Source organism: Dermacentor variabilis, chromosome 4, assembly GCF_050947875.1.
Source record: "Dermacentor variabilis isolate Ectoservices chromosome 4, ASM5094787v1, whole genome shotgun sequence".
NCBI classification, from domain to species: domain Eukaryota; kingdom Metazoa; phylum Arthropoda; class Arachnida; order Ixodida; family Ixodidae; genus Dermacentor; species Dermacentor variabilis.
The window spans coordinates 79,700,449-79,717,453 of NC_134571.1; the positions used below are offsets into that span (position 1 = coordinate 79,700,449).

General features: G+C 43.6%; 1 protein-coding gene across 1 annotated transcript in view; it reads left to right on the forward strand.

Annotated features, from left to right (window-relative positions):
- The window catches only part of LOC142579407 (uncharacterized), a 135,862-nt gene that overhangs the window by 42,761 nt on the left and 76,096 nt on the right, over window positions 1-17,005 (forward strand). The window contains exons 10-13 of the mRNA XM_075689553.1: window positions 363-497; window positions 597-741; window positions 3,802-3,917; window positions 7,026-7,172. Of these exons, the coding sequence (XP_075545668.1) occupies window positions 363-497; window positions 597-741; window positions 3,802-3,917; window positions 7,026-7,172 (543 nt within the window). The remainder of the gene's footprint in view (window positions 1-362; window positions 498-596; window positions 742-3,801; window positions 3,918-7,025; window positions 7,173-17,005) is intronic.

Below are 17,005 nucleotides of genomic sequence, written 5' to 3' on the forward strand. Positions count from 1 at the left end.
GGATTGTATTGCTTTACCACAACGCACACTGCGAGACAAAGTAGTAGCTGCCAATTGGAGAGAATAAGAAAGTGCTATTCCTTTTACAACCAGCAGCTTTTTTAAGGAACTCTGTGCAGTATTGAATTTAAGGTGCTCCGTAGGTTTCGTCCACCACAGCAACATTCAAATCGTTGTAGGAGACAACAATTTTTTCTTGCAAAAATATTTTACAAGGTCAAATAGTGCACCGAAATGATTAACCACAATTTTTTGGCATAGAATCGGAGAGGGTTGAGTGCAATGTCTGGGACGTTTGCTGTGGAATGACCCAGGACGTTGAGTATAAAGGATGAAGTACATATTTTTTAAAATGCTTGCAGAGCCAAGACGCAGATGGCAAGAGTCGCAAGAACATTCGCAAGCTCATCTCTGACAAGAAGCTTACGCAGGAGACTAAGGCTGCTGCATTGGCTGAAGAGGAGAGAAAGAAGCGCATTGCAGACAGGCAGAAGCTGGTAGGCTTTGCTTCATCACTGGTCTCATTGCAGTAGATACTTTGCCTTCTCCTGACCAGCTCTTACCTTATTCCCTTCTTCTATCAAAAATAATTCTAGTATAACGAGACCTTCGGAACTGTACCCAGTGATGTCGATACCAAAGTAAAACAGCTGGTGCTTGAAGTGGACCTGAAGACCAAGGAAACACTTGTGGAGGTTGACAAAAGCCTTGTCATGTCCATGAAGCCTCACCAAGTCAAAGGTCAGAGGTGTTGTCTGCTTCCAGTTATGGCTTCATGAATAGCTTCCTTTGTCTAACTGAAGTCAACAGATTCCAAACAATGTTGTGATGGTTTTGCCTCTGCAACTCCCTACACTGCTGTAAACAAAGTGGTTGTTTAGCATTGGCAGTTCGTCATGGTGATTGTATGATAGCAGCCAGGAGCAGTATGCGCAATCCGCACGGAAACTTTGCTGTAAACCCGATCTCGATCATGTGTGCCAGTGCTTCCGATCCCATATAATTATTGACAGTTTCTTACGGGATTCTGTTCAAAATGCTTTGTGACAAGAGGCTCTCCATCAGAACTGTTTGAGAAACATGCGAAGTAATTTTCATTGCACAAATAGCTGCTTCGGCTGAGCGAAATTCACAATGTAATGAAGTCCTTGGCTGCAAGTATGACTTCGTAGTATTGATGTTTGATTGTAATAAAGAATCATTGCCTGTATAGTGTATTTTAGAGAACTGAGTGCAAGATCTACCATAAACCTGGAATAAAGTGCTAATTTAAAAAACAAAACAAGAGCAAACAAAACACAAGTTTGATTTAATTTGCTGATAAGGTCTTGGTTTTGCTGCACATTTGCTAGCTTAATGGCAGTGTTGTGTAGCACTCGAATGTAGGAAAAAAGGTTAGGGAAGAGTAAAGAGTGCTGACTTCGAACTTATTTTTCTTTGCAAATGCGCATAATATATATGCGCAGCAAGCAGATAAAACACACACCGAAGAAAGGTGATCCCAGAGCCAGTACATTGTTGATAAGCCAGATCACTTTTTAAAAATTTTTTTAACACTGGCCCACGATTGCCCTAGAGCCTAGCCAGGTAATCATGCTCGAGCCATGAGTGAGCAATGGAAGGGGTGCTTATGCAGCAGTCACCTATTGTAAATATTTTTCGCTTCCATTATTTGTCAGGTTAACTGTGACCTACACCTTGCCAATACCACGCACTGAAGAAAAAGGTGGATGCACCCACAATCTCTGCAATGAATACCAAGATGCCCCTGCACAGCATTGTGCGTGTTCTTTCGGTGCTCGTGCAGGCGGTTATTGAGACTTCTTTACTCTCCTGTCCTTTTTTCCTACATTCGCGTGCTGCACAATACTGCCGTTATGAACTATGACCAACTCGCCCAAGCTTCTACCCTAATACGCCACTGAACGTTTTGTCCTCATGGAATTTGACATCCAACGGAAAAAGGCCGGATGCTTGCTAAGGGCCAGTGGAAGCTGGACATCTATTGCCATGGTCATCATTAACTGTCTTGATCAAAGCAAACACGCTGACTATTCCGTCGTGGGAGATGGGAAGCTATCAGCACAGGGCATTCCCAAGCAATCATTCTTCTAAGGACTTATTGAGTTTACAGTTGCTTAAAAAGGAATCATGCCAATGCTGCACATTATGGCATGTCTGAGAGCACAAATAATGTTGTTGTTGTTTTTTTTCAATTAGTAACTTTGTAGATCACTAGTCATGCAGTCGTTTATTGTGGTGACAATCAAAATGTGTATAAAGAACCTTCTATCCCAAACACACTATTAAAATTATGATAAAAAGTCCTTACTGCTTTAGATTTACCCTCCTTACCAACAGGAGTGGGACTCCTGCACCAACTGTGCCATTTTGATACAGACATAAATTCCTGCACCAAACTGTGCCAAACACAGAAAATTTACCAGAATTGTGCCATGCAGTGCCGGAATGGCTTCGGCATGTGTGCTCCGGCAGTGGCTGCAACAGCAAGTGGATTCGTTCTCCAAAGAGAGTACAGCTGTTCACATTCCGCACACCGCACGACGGCACCTCCTGTGCGATTTCTCACAATTTTTGTGCTTATAACACTGCGCTTTTCAGCACTTATGGCAAGTGGTCAGTGCACACACGCGGCCATTTCTGGCTGTTGTCGCTGCTGTCAGAACGGCCAGGGCGGGTGTATTTAGAGTGCATTAGAAAAGGGCTGAGTCGGCCGAGCGATGTGGCCCTCCTTAGCTCAGGTGTAAAACAACAAAAAGTAGGCTGAGTGCGCTGTGAGCGAATTGGGTATGATGGAGGCACGCTGCAGTGGTGTCAGCAGGTGGATGTCTCTGTTTCCAGGGCCGGCACAATGTAAAACTATTCCAACCTGTTTTTATGCTCATATGGACGAGGCCTGACCTATCACGAAGGGCTAATGGTGGATTTGAAATAAAAACAGATAGGAAAGCTTTATGTTATGCCAGAAAGTTAAGCATTAGGTGCATTGGAATCGTCCTGGTCATATTACGTAGAAATGGCTTTCACTAAATCACAGTAGTTCATGACTCTGGCTTCTCCGTATGGTCTATTGGTGAAGTGCATTTCCAGACCCACACCATCGAGACATTAAAGAAAAATGTATTTATATAAACGCATTGGCTACTTTTCAAAGTTTCGGACTCGCTATTGCAGTACGCATGTTCTTTTGGGATGGCTACCACTAATTAAAAATCTACTAGCACTATACCAAATTTGCATGCACTAGAGACAGTTTCATTATCAGGGTAATCTGCTTCAAAATTTAGCTTATGTTGTTGCTTAAGACAGTTGCAGTACAGTGCTCGTGTTGATTTATTCTGTTATTTCGTGGTTTCGAAGTGTGCCACCATATTACATTATTCCACCAAATTTCAGATTGGCCTGCTCCAAACTGCTTCAAAATGAAATTTTGTCTGCTCCAAACTACTCCAAAATGACTTTGGGCTGTCCCACCCCTGTACTAATCTTGCACACTGTGTCTTTACTAGTTCTCAAACAGGTCGCTATTTTGAAGCAATGCCTTTTTTTTTTTTAAATTCTAATGACCTTCAGTGCTTTTTGCGTTTGTGAGTGGCCGCATTCGGCGCTTGGCGAACTCGCGAATTCCAGCCATGGTGGCAGAATATTCTTGAAGGTTGCCAGTGAGGCAAGTGAAACACTTCATGTCGTGTGTATGGTATTTTGAGGTTGTGTATCACTGCATCCCTTTTTCTCCATGCTGAGCTTGCTAGTCATGATACATATGTGTTTTAAATGCAGGTGTCAAATTTATGTACGATTGTGTGATCGAGTCATTGGAGATGCTGAAGAAGGATCCCGTGAAAGGATCAGGCTGCATCCTGGCCCATTGCATGGGTCTGGGGAAAACATTTCAGGTATAGTGTACCTCTCTTTTTAAGTGCAAATGTTGGAGGAACGTAGACGGAGCCAGCCCACTGACTTGGTCTGTTTTGCGCTACACTTTGTAAACATCTGTACCACAAAATGTTCCTTTCCGTCTGCTTTCTTCTGTTGCTCACCTTTTTTATGTTCATCCTAGAAACTAAAGCCCAAGAAAAATTTTTTATAACTGTTCTGTTCCCATTTGAGCAATAGATTTTTGTATTACCAACCATAACCATGTTTTCAAGCTTATTTATGAAAAAATTTGTGATCTTAATGCAAGATCCTCACTTGCACAACCGTCAGGGAAGTTGAGGCTTTACAGCCATACAGTGATTGCAAAAGAATGCTGTTGGCATTCTCACCCTTTCTATTGTAACTGAGTCAGCTCAGTCGCACCTGTTGTTTCAAGAAACCAATGTGTGCTGCTTGGAAACTGTCCTCGTATGCATTGGAATAGGATATGGCTCCAGTTATGCTTTTATGTATTCTTTCAGAAGAGAGTTGGAACATTTGCTGATGTAGCTGTAACAGATTGATTACAGAATCATTGATTTTATTGAACACTTGGGAGTACAGTTGAAACTTTATCTAAGGAAACCTGATATTACGAAGTTCCCAATCTAACAAAGAAATTTCCATCCCCCATCAGGTACCCATTGCTCTCATCAACCCAAATTAACGAAACTAACATGGCCACCAAACTCGATTTAATGAACTTTTTTCTGAAAATAAGTGAGTAAAATAAAGTGGTGATTTCCTTGTAACTTTGACACAGACAGGTTTTGCTTTAAAGGGACCCTGAAACGATTTTGTACAAACATACTGAGTAGTTAGAGTAGGTCCTTCTGATCATTAATTGATGCATCTAAGTGCTCCACCTAAATTGTGTAATCTATTACAAGGTTTTAAAATATGCACATCGCTGCCGATCGCAGCACAGTGCTCGGCGGAATTTTCAGCTGCCCCTACCCATATGACGTAAATCACCCATATAACGTCACTAGGGCGAGCTATCTGATTAGCTGCCCAGGGCGTCTCATCAATGATTTTTTCACCTTTATGACGAACAAGTGATGTTCGTAATAGTTGGAATGTTAGTTCATTTGTTTCTCTAAAAAGAAAGTAACAGAAAGAAATTGCACAAGAACAATTTCTCGCTACATTTAAGCACTTCCGGCACACAGCAAGTCGTCTGCTTGTGTTAGGACGTACTCCATTTTGACGAGAGCTCCGCAGTCAGAGTCGGTCTCAGTCTTTTGCGAGCACTATGATTTGACTTTGTTGCATTGTGGACTGCAAACGTAGCGACTGGCAATATGTCCAGCTGCGACATCGTGTCCCTCTGCAAGGCAGCAGACGAGCGAACCGGCTGCTGCGCATCGGACTGCTGCTATCCGATCGTCGCCAGGATTTGCGCGTTTGTAGCCATCACTTTACACCGGAAGATTACTAATGCAATAGCGTTTCGCGAGTCCGGCATCAGGGCAAACGCAAGCACAAGGAGACAGAGTCTGGCCGCTTGACTGTGCTGTTTAACAGGATGAGCAGAAGCGCAAATGTGAATGGTCTGCACGGTGCAGCCAGCTGGTGGCACAGAGCTCAACCATACACAGTAGCAATAATGAACTGTATTCTTCTTTGCTGCTGGTATAAATTTTTTGCAGGAGTGTAATCATCAACAAGTTGTTTTTGTAAATGTTTAAAATGTTTTACACTTGGTTAGAGCAATATTAGCGCTTTGTTTGGCTGGTTAAGCTCTGTGCCAACAGGTGGCCGGACCATGCAGACCGATCAGGCCGTTCACGTACGTCTACGCTAAAGTTCTTTCATCAGCTTGAGTTTACGTCTCCAGCCATCTGCCGAAATGCCCAGCTTGCCTGTGGTTACCGGAATACCAGGCACGTTCGGCGCTGCGACAGAATGCTCGCAACGCACGCTGCTTCAATAGCTCTCGGTTGGGGTCGACTGCCAAGCAGCTGGCGGAGAGTTTAGAGACGCTTCCTGCGCTCGCTCCTAGAAAACCGGAAGTCGACTACACGATGTGCCATCATGACGCAGAGCCATTGAAGGCGGAGCTTAGCCCCGATCACTCGGCAAACGAGTTGAGGAGAAAATTCATGACTGTGGGAGAGGGTAACTTGTAATCGTCCGTAGCTCTCTTAATATGAGACGTTTCACACAAATTGTGGTGCGACCGGTTAACTTTAGATGTACCCTACGCGTCTACAAAATTTGTCCGAACCGTTTCAGGGGCCCCTTAAGCGTGTGCTCTAACGCCATCGTGTTCAAACATCTAGGCACCTTAATCACGGCCCTAGCTTTATTCTGACGAGGCTGCATGCCGTGCCCATGCACAGAACAACGGACTCGGCAGTCGGTAGTGCTCTTACATATCAGATGGCGCTAGGGGTGGTGGTGGTTGCCTTAATTATATCGTGGTTTATGCGACAGATGGCATTGATCATCTCCTCGTAACTTTCTTGCTCGGCCTACTCACACAGTCACTGCATTCATTCTCCGCGTCATTGCATATCGGCAGCCTGTCATAGCTTCACGTAATCGTCTACCTGGCCTGCATCGTTTACCTGGTCTGCAAAGCATTGCAAGCGCTTGTAGACTATGAGAAGTGTGTACGGCCACTGCTGGTAAAGTGCATGCAGGTGAAAATGAGAAGTTATTTCGCTGTAAAATAGTAAACATGCAGTTCTCTCTAGAAACACCAAGGTGTGTGTTTTTTTTTTAATTTTATTTTGGTTTCACACACAAGCAATTCAGGCCACCCTCACGGACTTTTCACATGCGCAGGCATGTGAAAAGTTGTGGCAAATATAATATTGCAGTAGCTTTTGGGTGTTGCTATGTTACAATTTTGGATTTCGAAGGACTGAACAATCCCTTTCTCAATTTTACAAACTTCCTGACATCGAAATAATTTGAACGAGGTCATCACATCGTTAAATCGAGTTTCAGCTGTATTCAACAATAGTGAAAGTCATCACCAACTGCTAATTACTTTTCTTTCCGTGTTGAAGAAAGAATTTGTGTCAGTATTACCACGAAAAGTGAGAGTCTGTTCACCAACAGTTTTCATTGCGCAGGTGATATCCTTCCTGCACACAGTGATGACGCACAAAGTGTCTGGGCCCTTGCTTCGCACGGCCCTAGTCGTGTGCCCCTACAACACCGTACTGAACTGGGCCAATGAATTCGAGCGTTGGTTAGATGAAAATAATCTGGACCTGAAGGTGAGTAGTCTCGAAGTCACTTTCGTCTGCACCAGAGGACTTTTGATAAACAGAGCTGAACTGTTATGCACTGCTCCTCTTTGGTCTGGTGTGGTCTGCTGATGTGGTCTTCTGCTTTAAGTTATGTTAGCATCATTAAGGTCTAATGTTTGTACAAAATGGGGTTAAGCGTGCTTTTGTGGCGAAGGAATGACGACAGTAGTGGAGTCAAACTAATGGGCATATATTGCACCTTCTGTAAAATAAGCAAGCTAGCCAAGTTACAGCAAATGGAACATGCCGATGGGCTCTGACAAATCGGGGAAGTTCGACTCACTGCGACAGGATATCAAGCAAATATGTTCACCCCATGCTGGACGCCAATGCCTATGTCTTTCGCGGGTGATGTCTCGCAAACGGAGGAGCATACAAGCTAATGACAAGGCATCTGCGGGACGGTCCCGTAAAACGTCCTGTAGAGTGCACGCCTAGTACATTCCTGCAGCCTAAGAGACTGAGGCCAGGTCCACTGGTGCCCTCACCGCCATCAGGTGGCGATAGCAGTGGGAATTTCGCTCCATTTCTCGTACCGCTATGCAACTACTGACCACTGCAGTCACATGCCATGCAGGAAAGCCAAATTTCAGGAGTGCAAAAGCCATGCGAGCGAAACAGCATAAGGAGGTGCGAGAGAGTCCAGCATCGCCACAACAAGCAGTTGACGTGGCCAGACTGATTGCTTAAGGGAAACTTCGGCGATTTTTCAGTGTCCACTGTTCTTCATAAAATTTTAAATATACATTCTTTTTTACACTGTGGTTATCTGTGCCAAACAATATGGCTGCAAGTCATTTAGTTTGCCTGAAAATGAATTTTAAAGATTGGTTGTGATCCCGACTCACTCACTCCATCACTCCTCTCATCATCACATCACTCCTCTAACATCATTGCCAACATGGTCACCAGAACATGATTGTGTTGGCTGATATTTGCTACATATTTGCCATAATAAAGCAACATTGTTTTCTTATTCACAAAGTTTTCGCCCATTTCTAAGTCTTAGTGTACCTAACTGCACTCTGTATTCACCGGCGTAACTTTCAGATGCCGCGTGACGACGCTGTGCAGGCCGTCGGTGTACGGCGACATCCGGTTAAAGGCGCTCTATTGGGCCTCGCTTTTTTATAGGCTAGGCTAATAATTTCTAATAAAGCACTCAAGTAAAGACTTGAGGAGCTGATTATCTTGTCTAGATGTTCCTCCATCGACTTGGGAAACTTTGTGTCCGTGCAAGTTCTACTTACTGCTACGACGCTTTCCTGCAAAGGGGAAACGTGCAAGCACAAGACTGGTATAACACAAATTCAAAAATGTTTTTCTTGCTTAAAACAAAAAGTAATTTTATAAAAGTTTCTCAGTTTGTAGACAATGAATGTTTCTAATAAATACACTATTCAGCGTATTTTTACCCCGACCACCTCAATGCTAAATTTATGACTAAACATAGGCTAAAACTTTTTTGCAACATTGTCGCCAGCTGTACAGGCCCCATTTCACGTTATATTCGTCCCAAATTATTTTTCACTTACAGTACAACTTACTGGCAATTAGTTGCTATGAAATAGAACCTTTCGGTAAAAGTCATCTTTCTGCAAAAGAATTCCCAATATGCACCAAATTTTGCATTTTAGTACCATATAAAAAACTCACGGAAATGTAAAGATCGATAACACCTTCTTTTTAAGTGAAAAGCCTATCTTCATTCTCAAGGGAAAATCATGCGCTCGCCTAGTTTTAAGAAGAGAAAATTTTTTGACAATGCGTTTTACGACTCATCTTTCGAGCTTTCTAAAAAGCTTCACATGTTCCTAGTGGTGGCAAAAATTTTTTTTTTCGCAAGAATGTTTTACAGAAAGACTTCTTGCTTGAAATAGATAGTCCTCAATTTTTTTCAAAGAAATCGTGGATGGTCGAGCGCCAAGGTTGGGACAGTTGGCGTGGAATGACCCATAACCCAAACGTGCCGCCGTTCCCTGCTGCAGGCGGTGTGAAGTGAGCTTTATGTTTCTCTCTGGCAGCGTTGTATTCCAGCATCGCCTACCAGCTTGATTTTCTTTTAGTTTCCTATTGCCGTAATAAAACACTATGCAATGGAAAATGACAAAGCACATCTTGGCCTGCTTGAGCTCCACCAGAAAGACGCATGTCAGCGTCTGTGCCACAATGATTCTTATCGAGTGGGCACAGCAATATTTCCTGCCAAAATTCCCTGTCCAAGAAGCTACTGACACTGGCTGAATTCAAGAAGCGCAAACGTAAGCCTGCCAAAGCTGCAAGAAGAACGCACGTCTCAGACCCCACCAGCTTGGCGTGCATTGGCGTCCTTGTCCTGCAACCATTCACACAACAGAACACTTCACATTACAAAGATGTCAACTACAGTTGAGTCTGCCAAATCTTTTAGTGATTTTGGATCGTAGATCTTTTCTAATTTTTTACACAACGTATGAACGAGGTTTTCGTACTGTAATAGCGGTAGATGCAGGCTGATTGCCCACAAACCCAAATTCCGCTTCATGCGTTTAAGCCCATGCTCTTGATCTTTTGCCTGATTTCCATGTACTCATCTATGGGTATAAAAATATCAAAGGCTAGCTTTCCGCAATGGTATGCTGCCTAACACCACTGTCAGCAAGGACCAAAGAGTGCCACCTTGTCAAGAATTGACAGCCATAGTTTTACTTCGGTGCCGAGTCTACAAAACTTTTCACAACAACCGCATTGCACTCAAAAAGCAGAACCACCACCTCGACAACAAAAGGTAGGGCATAGGCGACAGTTTGAATGGTGACATTGTTTTTGTCTGCGAATCTTCATGTGACACTGAACGGCATACAAAATTTGTCACCATTCTGTGTTGGTTCTGTAGAGTAGGTGGCAGTGCTGTAGGGAAGTTCAAATAATCGAGGAGGTTCAAAAATTCATCGGTGACTTGCCTCCAAAGCATTTTCTTTTTCTGTTACTTTGTCTGCTTCATGTGAAGATCGCAGGTCCTCAAATGCTAATCTTTCAATGTTCATTATTTTAAATGAATGAAAACATTGTGGTGGCATGTTTTGAGTTTCAGATGCACATGGCTGTTTGGTCTGCATATTTTGTTTGTGTGCAGCCTTTGAAGAATGCTGTTTTGGTTGTAGTGTGGTACTGCGTATACAGTCGACGACTGAATTTTCGGAAATGCCTAATATTTCGGACATCTTTGTGGCACCGCCACAAGCCCCATAGAATCAATGTATAAGGACATCTGAAGTTTCGGACGCTCGAACCTCCCGCCATCCAATTTTCTGGACTTTTTGACGCGACAGAAGGTCCTTTGGCTCCTCGCACAGCGCCCTTGCGAAGGAAATCGACTTGCAGCCGAAGCATATCACCGCTTTGATCCACAACTAGCCGAATCTAGCCGTCACACACCGATTTGGTCTGGCCACGCTGGCTATATTCATCGCCGCACTTCCGCCTCCGGCGGAGTTTCCAGAGCGGTGCCATTTCATTTGTTTGCGCAGGCCATGTTTTGGCTAGCGTGGTGTGTGGTTGTGCTGTTGTGTCAAATGTGCTCTGCGACGCTAGGCCTAGGTGCTTCGACACTCGTCAGCGAACTCCACTGTTGGCAACTTCAGGATTTCGCTTGCCTTCGATGGCCCCCACTCCGTCTTCGTCGTCCTCGCCAGTGGCATCGAAGCGCGGAAAGCAGTACTGTCGGTTCACGATGGAGAATAAAGCCGCCAACAATCAACAAGTTCTTCAAGCCACTGCGCAGCAATAATACCGGCTGCCCGACGATGCACATGTACATAATAAACCGGCAGTCGGCTGCATACAGAGTTCTTGAACGCCTCTTTTTATAGCCACTTCACTGATGCTTTCGCAGGGTTTCGGAAGCCTGGTACTTCGCCCTTTACCTCTAGATCCGAGAAAAAAAAAGAAAAAAGGTGCATTTTCTTGCATGCATTCATTTTTTTCGGACTGCCTGAATTTTCGGACGCTTTTACGTTTCCTAGAGGGTCCGAAAAATCGGTCGTTGACTGTATATAGTGCGAATATCTTAAACTCTGGCAACTTACATTATAAGCGGTCTACACTGTATTGTAAAACATTTAAAGCAAGACTTGGAAAAACACAAGAAACCTAATGGCTGGATGACAAAATTCAACGAACAATGTGAGCACCAAAGTGAAGGAAAAGCAAAGAACAAGTTGAATGCTGTGCATACACCTGAACCACTAAAAGCTGGTGAATAAAGCAAGGACAGAAGTAGGAAAACAAAGAGCAAGATGCACTCGAATGTCAAGCAGACATCATTATTACCCAAAAAGTTTTTTTTTTCTTTTTAAGCTATAGGCTATCAGGGTAGAGATCTGACGGAAACAACAAATGAGAACAAGCAGTTTGCCGATCTTTGTGAACTGACTGCAGAGGAGGCTCTGCCAACTGGCTGCTCTGCACCTTTCTAGCTTAAAATGTTGACACCTGAACAGAGGCCTCCTCAGGGAAGATGGAAGTAAGGGGCATAGTGGGAGGATAGGAGAGGGCAGACAAGAGGTAGAGAAAGCTATATACAAACATTAAGGAGTGCAACTAGGTAAACAGTCACCCTTAATTCACGTGCTGTGTTACAGCACAATGAGCCACCACGACTGCATTCCGTGAACTTTTACATTTTAAATTTTGCTACAATTCTTTAATAGAAAAGAGTCCAAATCTAACTTTTTCAAGCAATAAGTTGGAAATGAAATTATGTCATGAATTAAAGGGAAACTCCGGCGGCTTTTTTACCATATTAGGATATTGTCATTTTCATATGGCATTGACAGTTCTGTCACAGGTAGGGTAGTTCAATTTGCTTAGAAATTCAGCAATAATTTTAAATAACCAATAAGCGAGATACCGAAACCGAAATGGGTAGCAGCGTTTTGCGACGTCACGATGAGTCGATGACGTCGGATCCTACACTACCATAATGGAAACATGCAGAATGCGTGCTAAACACACAGTAGACGTGGCAGCAACGCCAAAGATGCAAAGCTAATTATGTTTCCTGACGACACAGGGAGCTGTTACAGATTTTCCTAACTAGACAGTGGCGATTTCAATGATGATTTCAGCGGCAGTGGCGGTGTGATCTATCATGTCACAAACACAGGATGGCCAGTAGAAAGCCATGAGTATAAAAAACTCACGGAAACGTAAAAAATCGATAACACCTTTTTTAAGTGAAAAGCCTATCTTCATTCTAAAGAGAAAATTTTTTGACAATGCCTTTTACGACTCATACTTTCGAGCTTTCTAAAAAAACTTAGAATGTTCCTAGCGCTGCTGAAATTCTTTTTTTTTTCACAAAAATGTTTTGTAGAAAGACTTCTTGCTTTAAATAGATAGTCCTCAATGTTTTTCAAAGAAATCGCGGCTGGTCGAGCGCCGAGGTTGGGACAGTTGGCGTAGAATTACCTTTATATCTCCTATTCAAACTGTCAAGTGCACTTCCAACAGCAGCATGCTATATGTGCTGTAAAGCAGATTGGTAAAAATGGTTGTTGTAATAGGGTTGGTGACAATACCTATGTGTGTGACAAGGTACATCGATCAGCGAGGATATTTACTCAAAGCATAAAAGAAAAGTTAGTGCGCACTGGCACTTTCACGTAACACGAGCAGATGAGTACTGCAGGGAAGCTGATATGGTGGGCGGTTACTACTCTTGATCGTGTGCTTCTCACTCCTTTTCTTGGTCACATGGGGTGTAGTGGCCAGAAAACGTATCATACGATTGCAGTTTGCGGATGTACTAAACTTTGGTGTCGAAAGATGGTGTTTTACAAGAAGATATTACAGGTAAAAAAGATGCGTAACTGTGTTGGGTCATTTTTTGTGTTCTCAATCGCGAATGTTGGCGCTGAGAAATCATACGAAACGAAATCGTATCAATGAGGTTCTGCTGTACCTACCAAGTTTGCATGTTGTGTGCACTAGTAAGAACAGCAAAGCATGTGCATGAACATTTATGTTTGCTTGTTCCTTGTTCGTTCGCTCCACATCTTCTCTGCATTGCCCAGCATTGCCCTTGTTGCTTTTCCCTCAGCCAGCGCAACTTGTCAAGAAGTGTGCTCATTGTCTCACTTTCCTGTGGTATTTTCCGAAAGTTGCCTTATAACCTGTACTTATTGTGTCTCGCATGGCTGCACTATAAGCGGTATGTGTTTACATGGAGCTCTATGGGAAAGTAATTTAGAATCTGTAAAAACCGCATTAGAGCCTGTCCTGCAGTATAAGTGTTTACGTTATAAGTGGTCTCAACTGTATAAAAAATAATTCTAATGTGTAAAAATGTTTGCCCATTGGCTGAAATTAAGTACCATCCACTCATGATAGTGATCAGCATGATAACGAGGTGAATCGTAGGCAACCTTTAGGTAGAACCTTTGTGGATCCAGTCCTGTTTTTATTTTCATTTTGACAGCTTAAAGCTTGCCCTGTGTGTCTCTCTTGTGTGTCCATTTTCCCAGTTTGGAGCTCATAACATTTTGATGCAAAGGCATGTGATCAGTGTCAGTGTTGTGGGGCCATGTCTATCTTGGATGACCATACAGATCATTACAGCACCATCTTTTGTGCAGTTATTGACTTTCATTTTGTATCATCTGGCAACGTCATCAAGTACTCTAAACAAAACAACTGCGTACATTGTCTGTAAAATAAATTCTAGCAGTAGATATTCATCAGACTTCATTATACATATTCTGAAACATGCATTAATGTCACAGCCATCCGAGCATGAACTAAATTTTTTGTAATAGGATAAGCATTTAGGATAATCCTTGTTAGTGGCTGTCATCTATAGGGTGTATAACTGCAGTTACGTGCAGAGGCTGAGTCAAGCCATATATATATATATATATATATATATACACAGTGGTGGTCCAACTGCGCCATTTGCGCCATTCTGCTACAATTCGACTTGCCTGCTCCTGGCTGCGCCCACTCAAGTGCCATTTGCGCCAACTGCGCAAAAGCGCGGTATTTTGCGGCAATGCAATGTTTTCAGTGGGGTTTGCGACTACAGTCAACGAACGATTTTCCGGACGCCCGACTTTTCGGACATGCCCAATGATCGGACGCCTTCGCGCCACTGCCATGGTACCGCACAATCAATGTATAAGAATGTCTCAAATTTCTGATGCAAGAACTCTTCGCCGTCCCATTTTCCGGACTTTTTCCATGATCGTAGATCCGAAACGGCAGAACAGGCGCTCGCGCACGCAGATCCACTGGCCGCCGCCCACTGCCGCGGCAACGCTGCGCTAGGCCACCGCAGCTAGGCCTACAGCTACTTCGACGTCCGCAACCAAGCTTCTTGCTGTTCGGTGCCTTGTTTTTCATTAAAGCAATTCGTCGATGTTAGCAATCGCGCCTACTCCGTCTTTGTAATCCTCCCCCATGGCTTCGAAGCTCGGAAAGCACGACGCGTTTAAATAATGCCGGCTTCTGAAAGTCAGCTTCTCCTTAATACAGCAGTGTTATGCGGTGAAGCGTACGCGAAATATTGTTGCGGTGAAGCATTGCAAAAGTGGAAGGGGCAATTATCACGGCACGCAGTATGTACTGTATTCCTTAATTACACATCCGTGCACTCGCTTCTCTGTCACAGTGCGAGCACCGATAAGCCTAGTAACTGTACTTTCAGGCCTTCAGAGCTATTTCGAACGTTTATGTGGTGATTTGAGCCCTTGGGGGCAGTAAAAGGCAGATTCGTTTTTCGGACGTTTTCACGGCCTCTAGGGAGTGCGAAAATCGGACGTTACGAATCAACTATACGAATAAATTTAACATTCAAATAATTCATTTCGCGACTCAATTATTTGCTTCTCTGTTTTTGCATATTAAATGAAATATTCGGCTGAGGCCGATGCATTGCACGTAGCCTAACCGGGGCACTCGGATGGTTTCAGGACAGGAAAGTCCGGGACAGAAACAGTTACGTGGCTGAACCACAATCTGATTATGAGGCACGCCTGTATTGGTACAAGGGTCGTCCCGGTCATCAACTCTAATCGAAACAATTCTTATACCCGACGCCGACAAAGGGAACGGCGACGAAAGCAGCGCTCATGTGCGAAGGTATAGGGCCAATTAGCCACTAGAAGGCACGGAGATCGTATCATATACGTGTTCATGCACGCGGATTCATGCGTTTGCACATGCAGTTCGGAACCTTCTGCCAATCTGCAAGCTTCTATGCGCGATTGCAGTAGCTGCCGGCTTCGACAGTTGTCACAAACACGTACTACATGATCTCGGAACCGATCGCCGGTTAGCCACTCATACGAATATATTAGCGGCAAGCTTTCCGTGATGACTAGTGGAAAGCTTGCCGGTCAAATTGGCTAACAGCCAATTTTCGCCTTGGCACACTGCCTCGGCCTAGTTGGGCCTAATCGGTAGCGCTGCGAATGGTCAGTCGGGTATAGGTGAGAAAAATTACGGTTTTGCGCCGAATCGACTGATACTTATTTGCGGATGCCACACGACACACGGGAAGGCGACAATCTGCCTCGCAACGAAAGCGAGTGTACCATCTTTGCGACATGGTGCACAACGGTACTCATTTTGGCACTGTTCATATACGCATAGTCTTGTAAAGCTTCTAGCATTGTTTTAGGCATACTAATACACATTTTGTGCGGTGCGGTAAAGTCAATCAAAGCACATCGGTCATTTGGAATGCACATAGGACATTGGCCATCACTTTTTGTCTTGTGCACGCATAACGGCGCAAATCGTTCTGGCGCATTCGTAATTTTGTGCTGCCGTTGGCTTTGTGTCTTGTGTCACTCTTCACTTACTGATTACACAGTAATAACAAGCTTTGCCAAATGGCTACAGATTACTGCCGTACTACTCCAAATGCTCCAAAAAGACAAATTTTTCTGCTCCATAACTGCTCCAGAATGACAATTTTCCTGCTCCAAAAATTGCTCCAAATCCTAAACTGGCTGGACCACCACTGTATACACACACACACACACTGCTCACTACATACTATTATGTCTGTGTTTAGTTGTATCTAGCTTTGTCATGCATTATATGGTAGATATTTTCTTGGGAGGCCATCCTAATTCATGGCAGTGTGGGTCTTTATCCACTTGCTCAGCCTTGACAGAAGTTGAAAAAATTATAGTAGGTTCCACTGCACCGACTCTTGCGATCTGATATGACACCTTTGCACTTTGGCAACTTGGATTTACAAAAGATGCAATTCATTTAATGCAGTTGGCATTCTTTGGGAACTTTACCCACTTTGCGGTATATATCTAAACTAGGGGTGTGCGACTGTTCGGAAATTTCAACTGTTATCGAATATTGTAATTTTAATATTCATATTCAATTCGAATACTAGATATTCGAATACTCGATTGGATATGAATATTCCAAACAAATCGAATATATTGCTGGCTGTGCAGGAGAAAACATGGTTCTTATCCTTCAAGAAACTGTGTCTGATATTGTACTGAATTTTGCTATAATTTTATGCTGCTGGCGAAATTCCGCCTGTAAAGCACGCTTAGCCACTGGACGTTTAAGCTGTGCAGGAAAGCCAGGTTCTCAATAGCAAGGGGCACTGGTTTGCAAATGGCGAGGGTGCACTTTGTTGCAGGTTCCACCCCCCATTCCTGAACTTTACAGCAAGTACGATGAGTGATGACTGGTACAGGCTCAATTGCCTCTGAGTTTACGGGAAATTGATGCAGCATAATAAGGCACAGGTCGGCGAGAGCAGACAACTAGCAGAGATTGTTCAA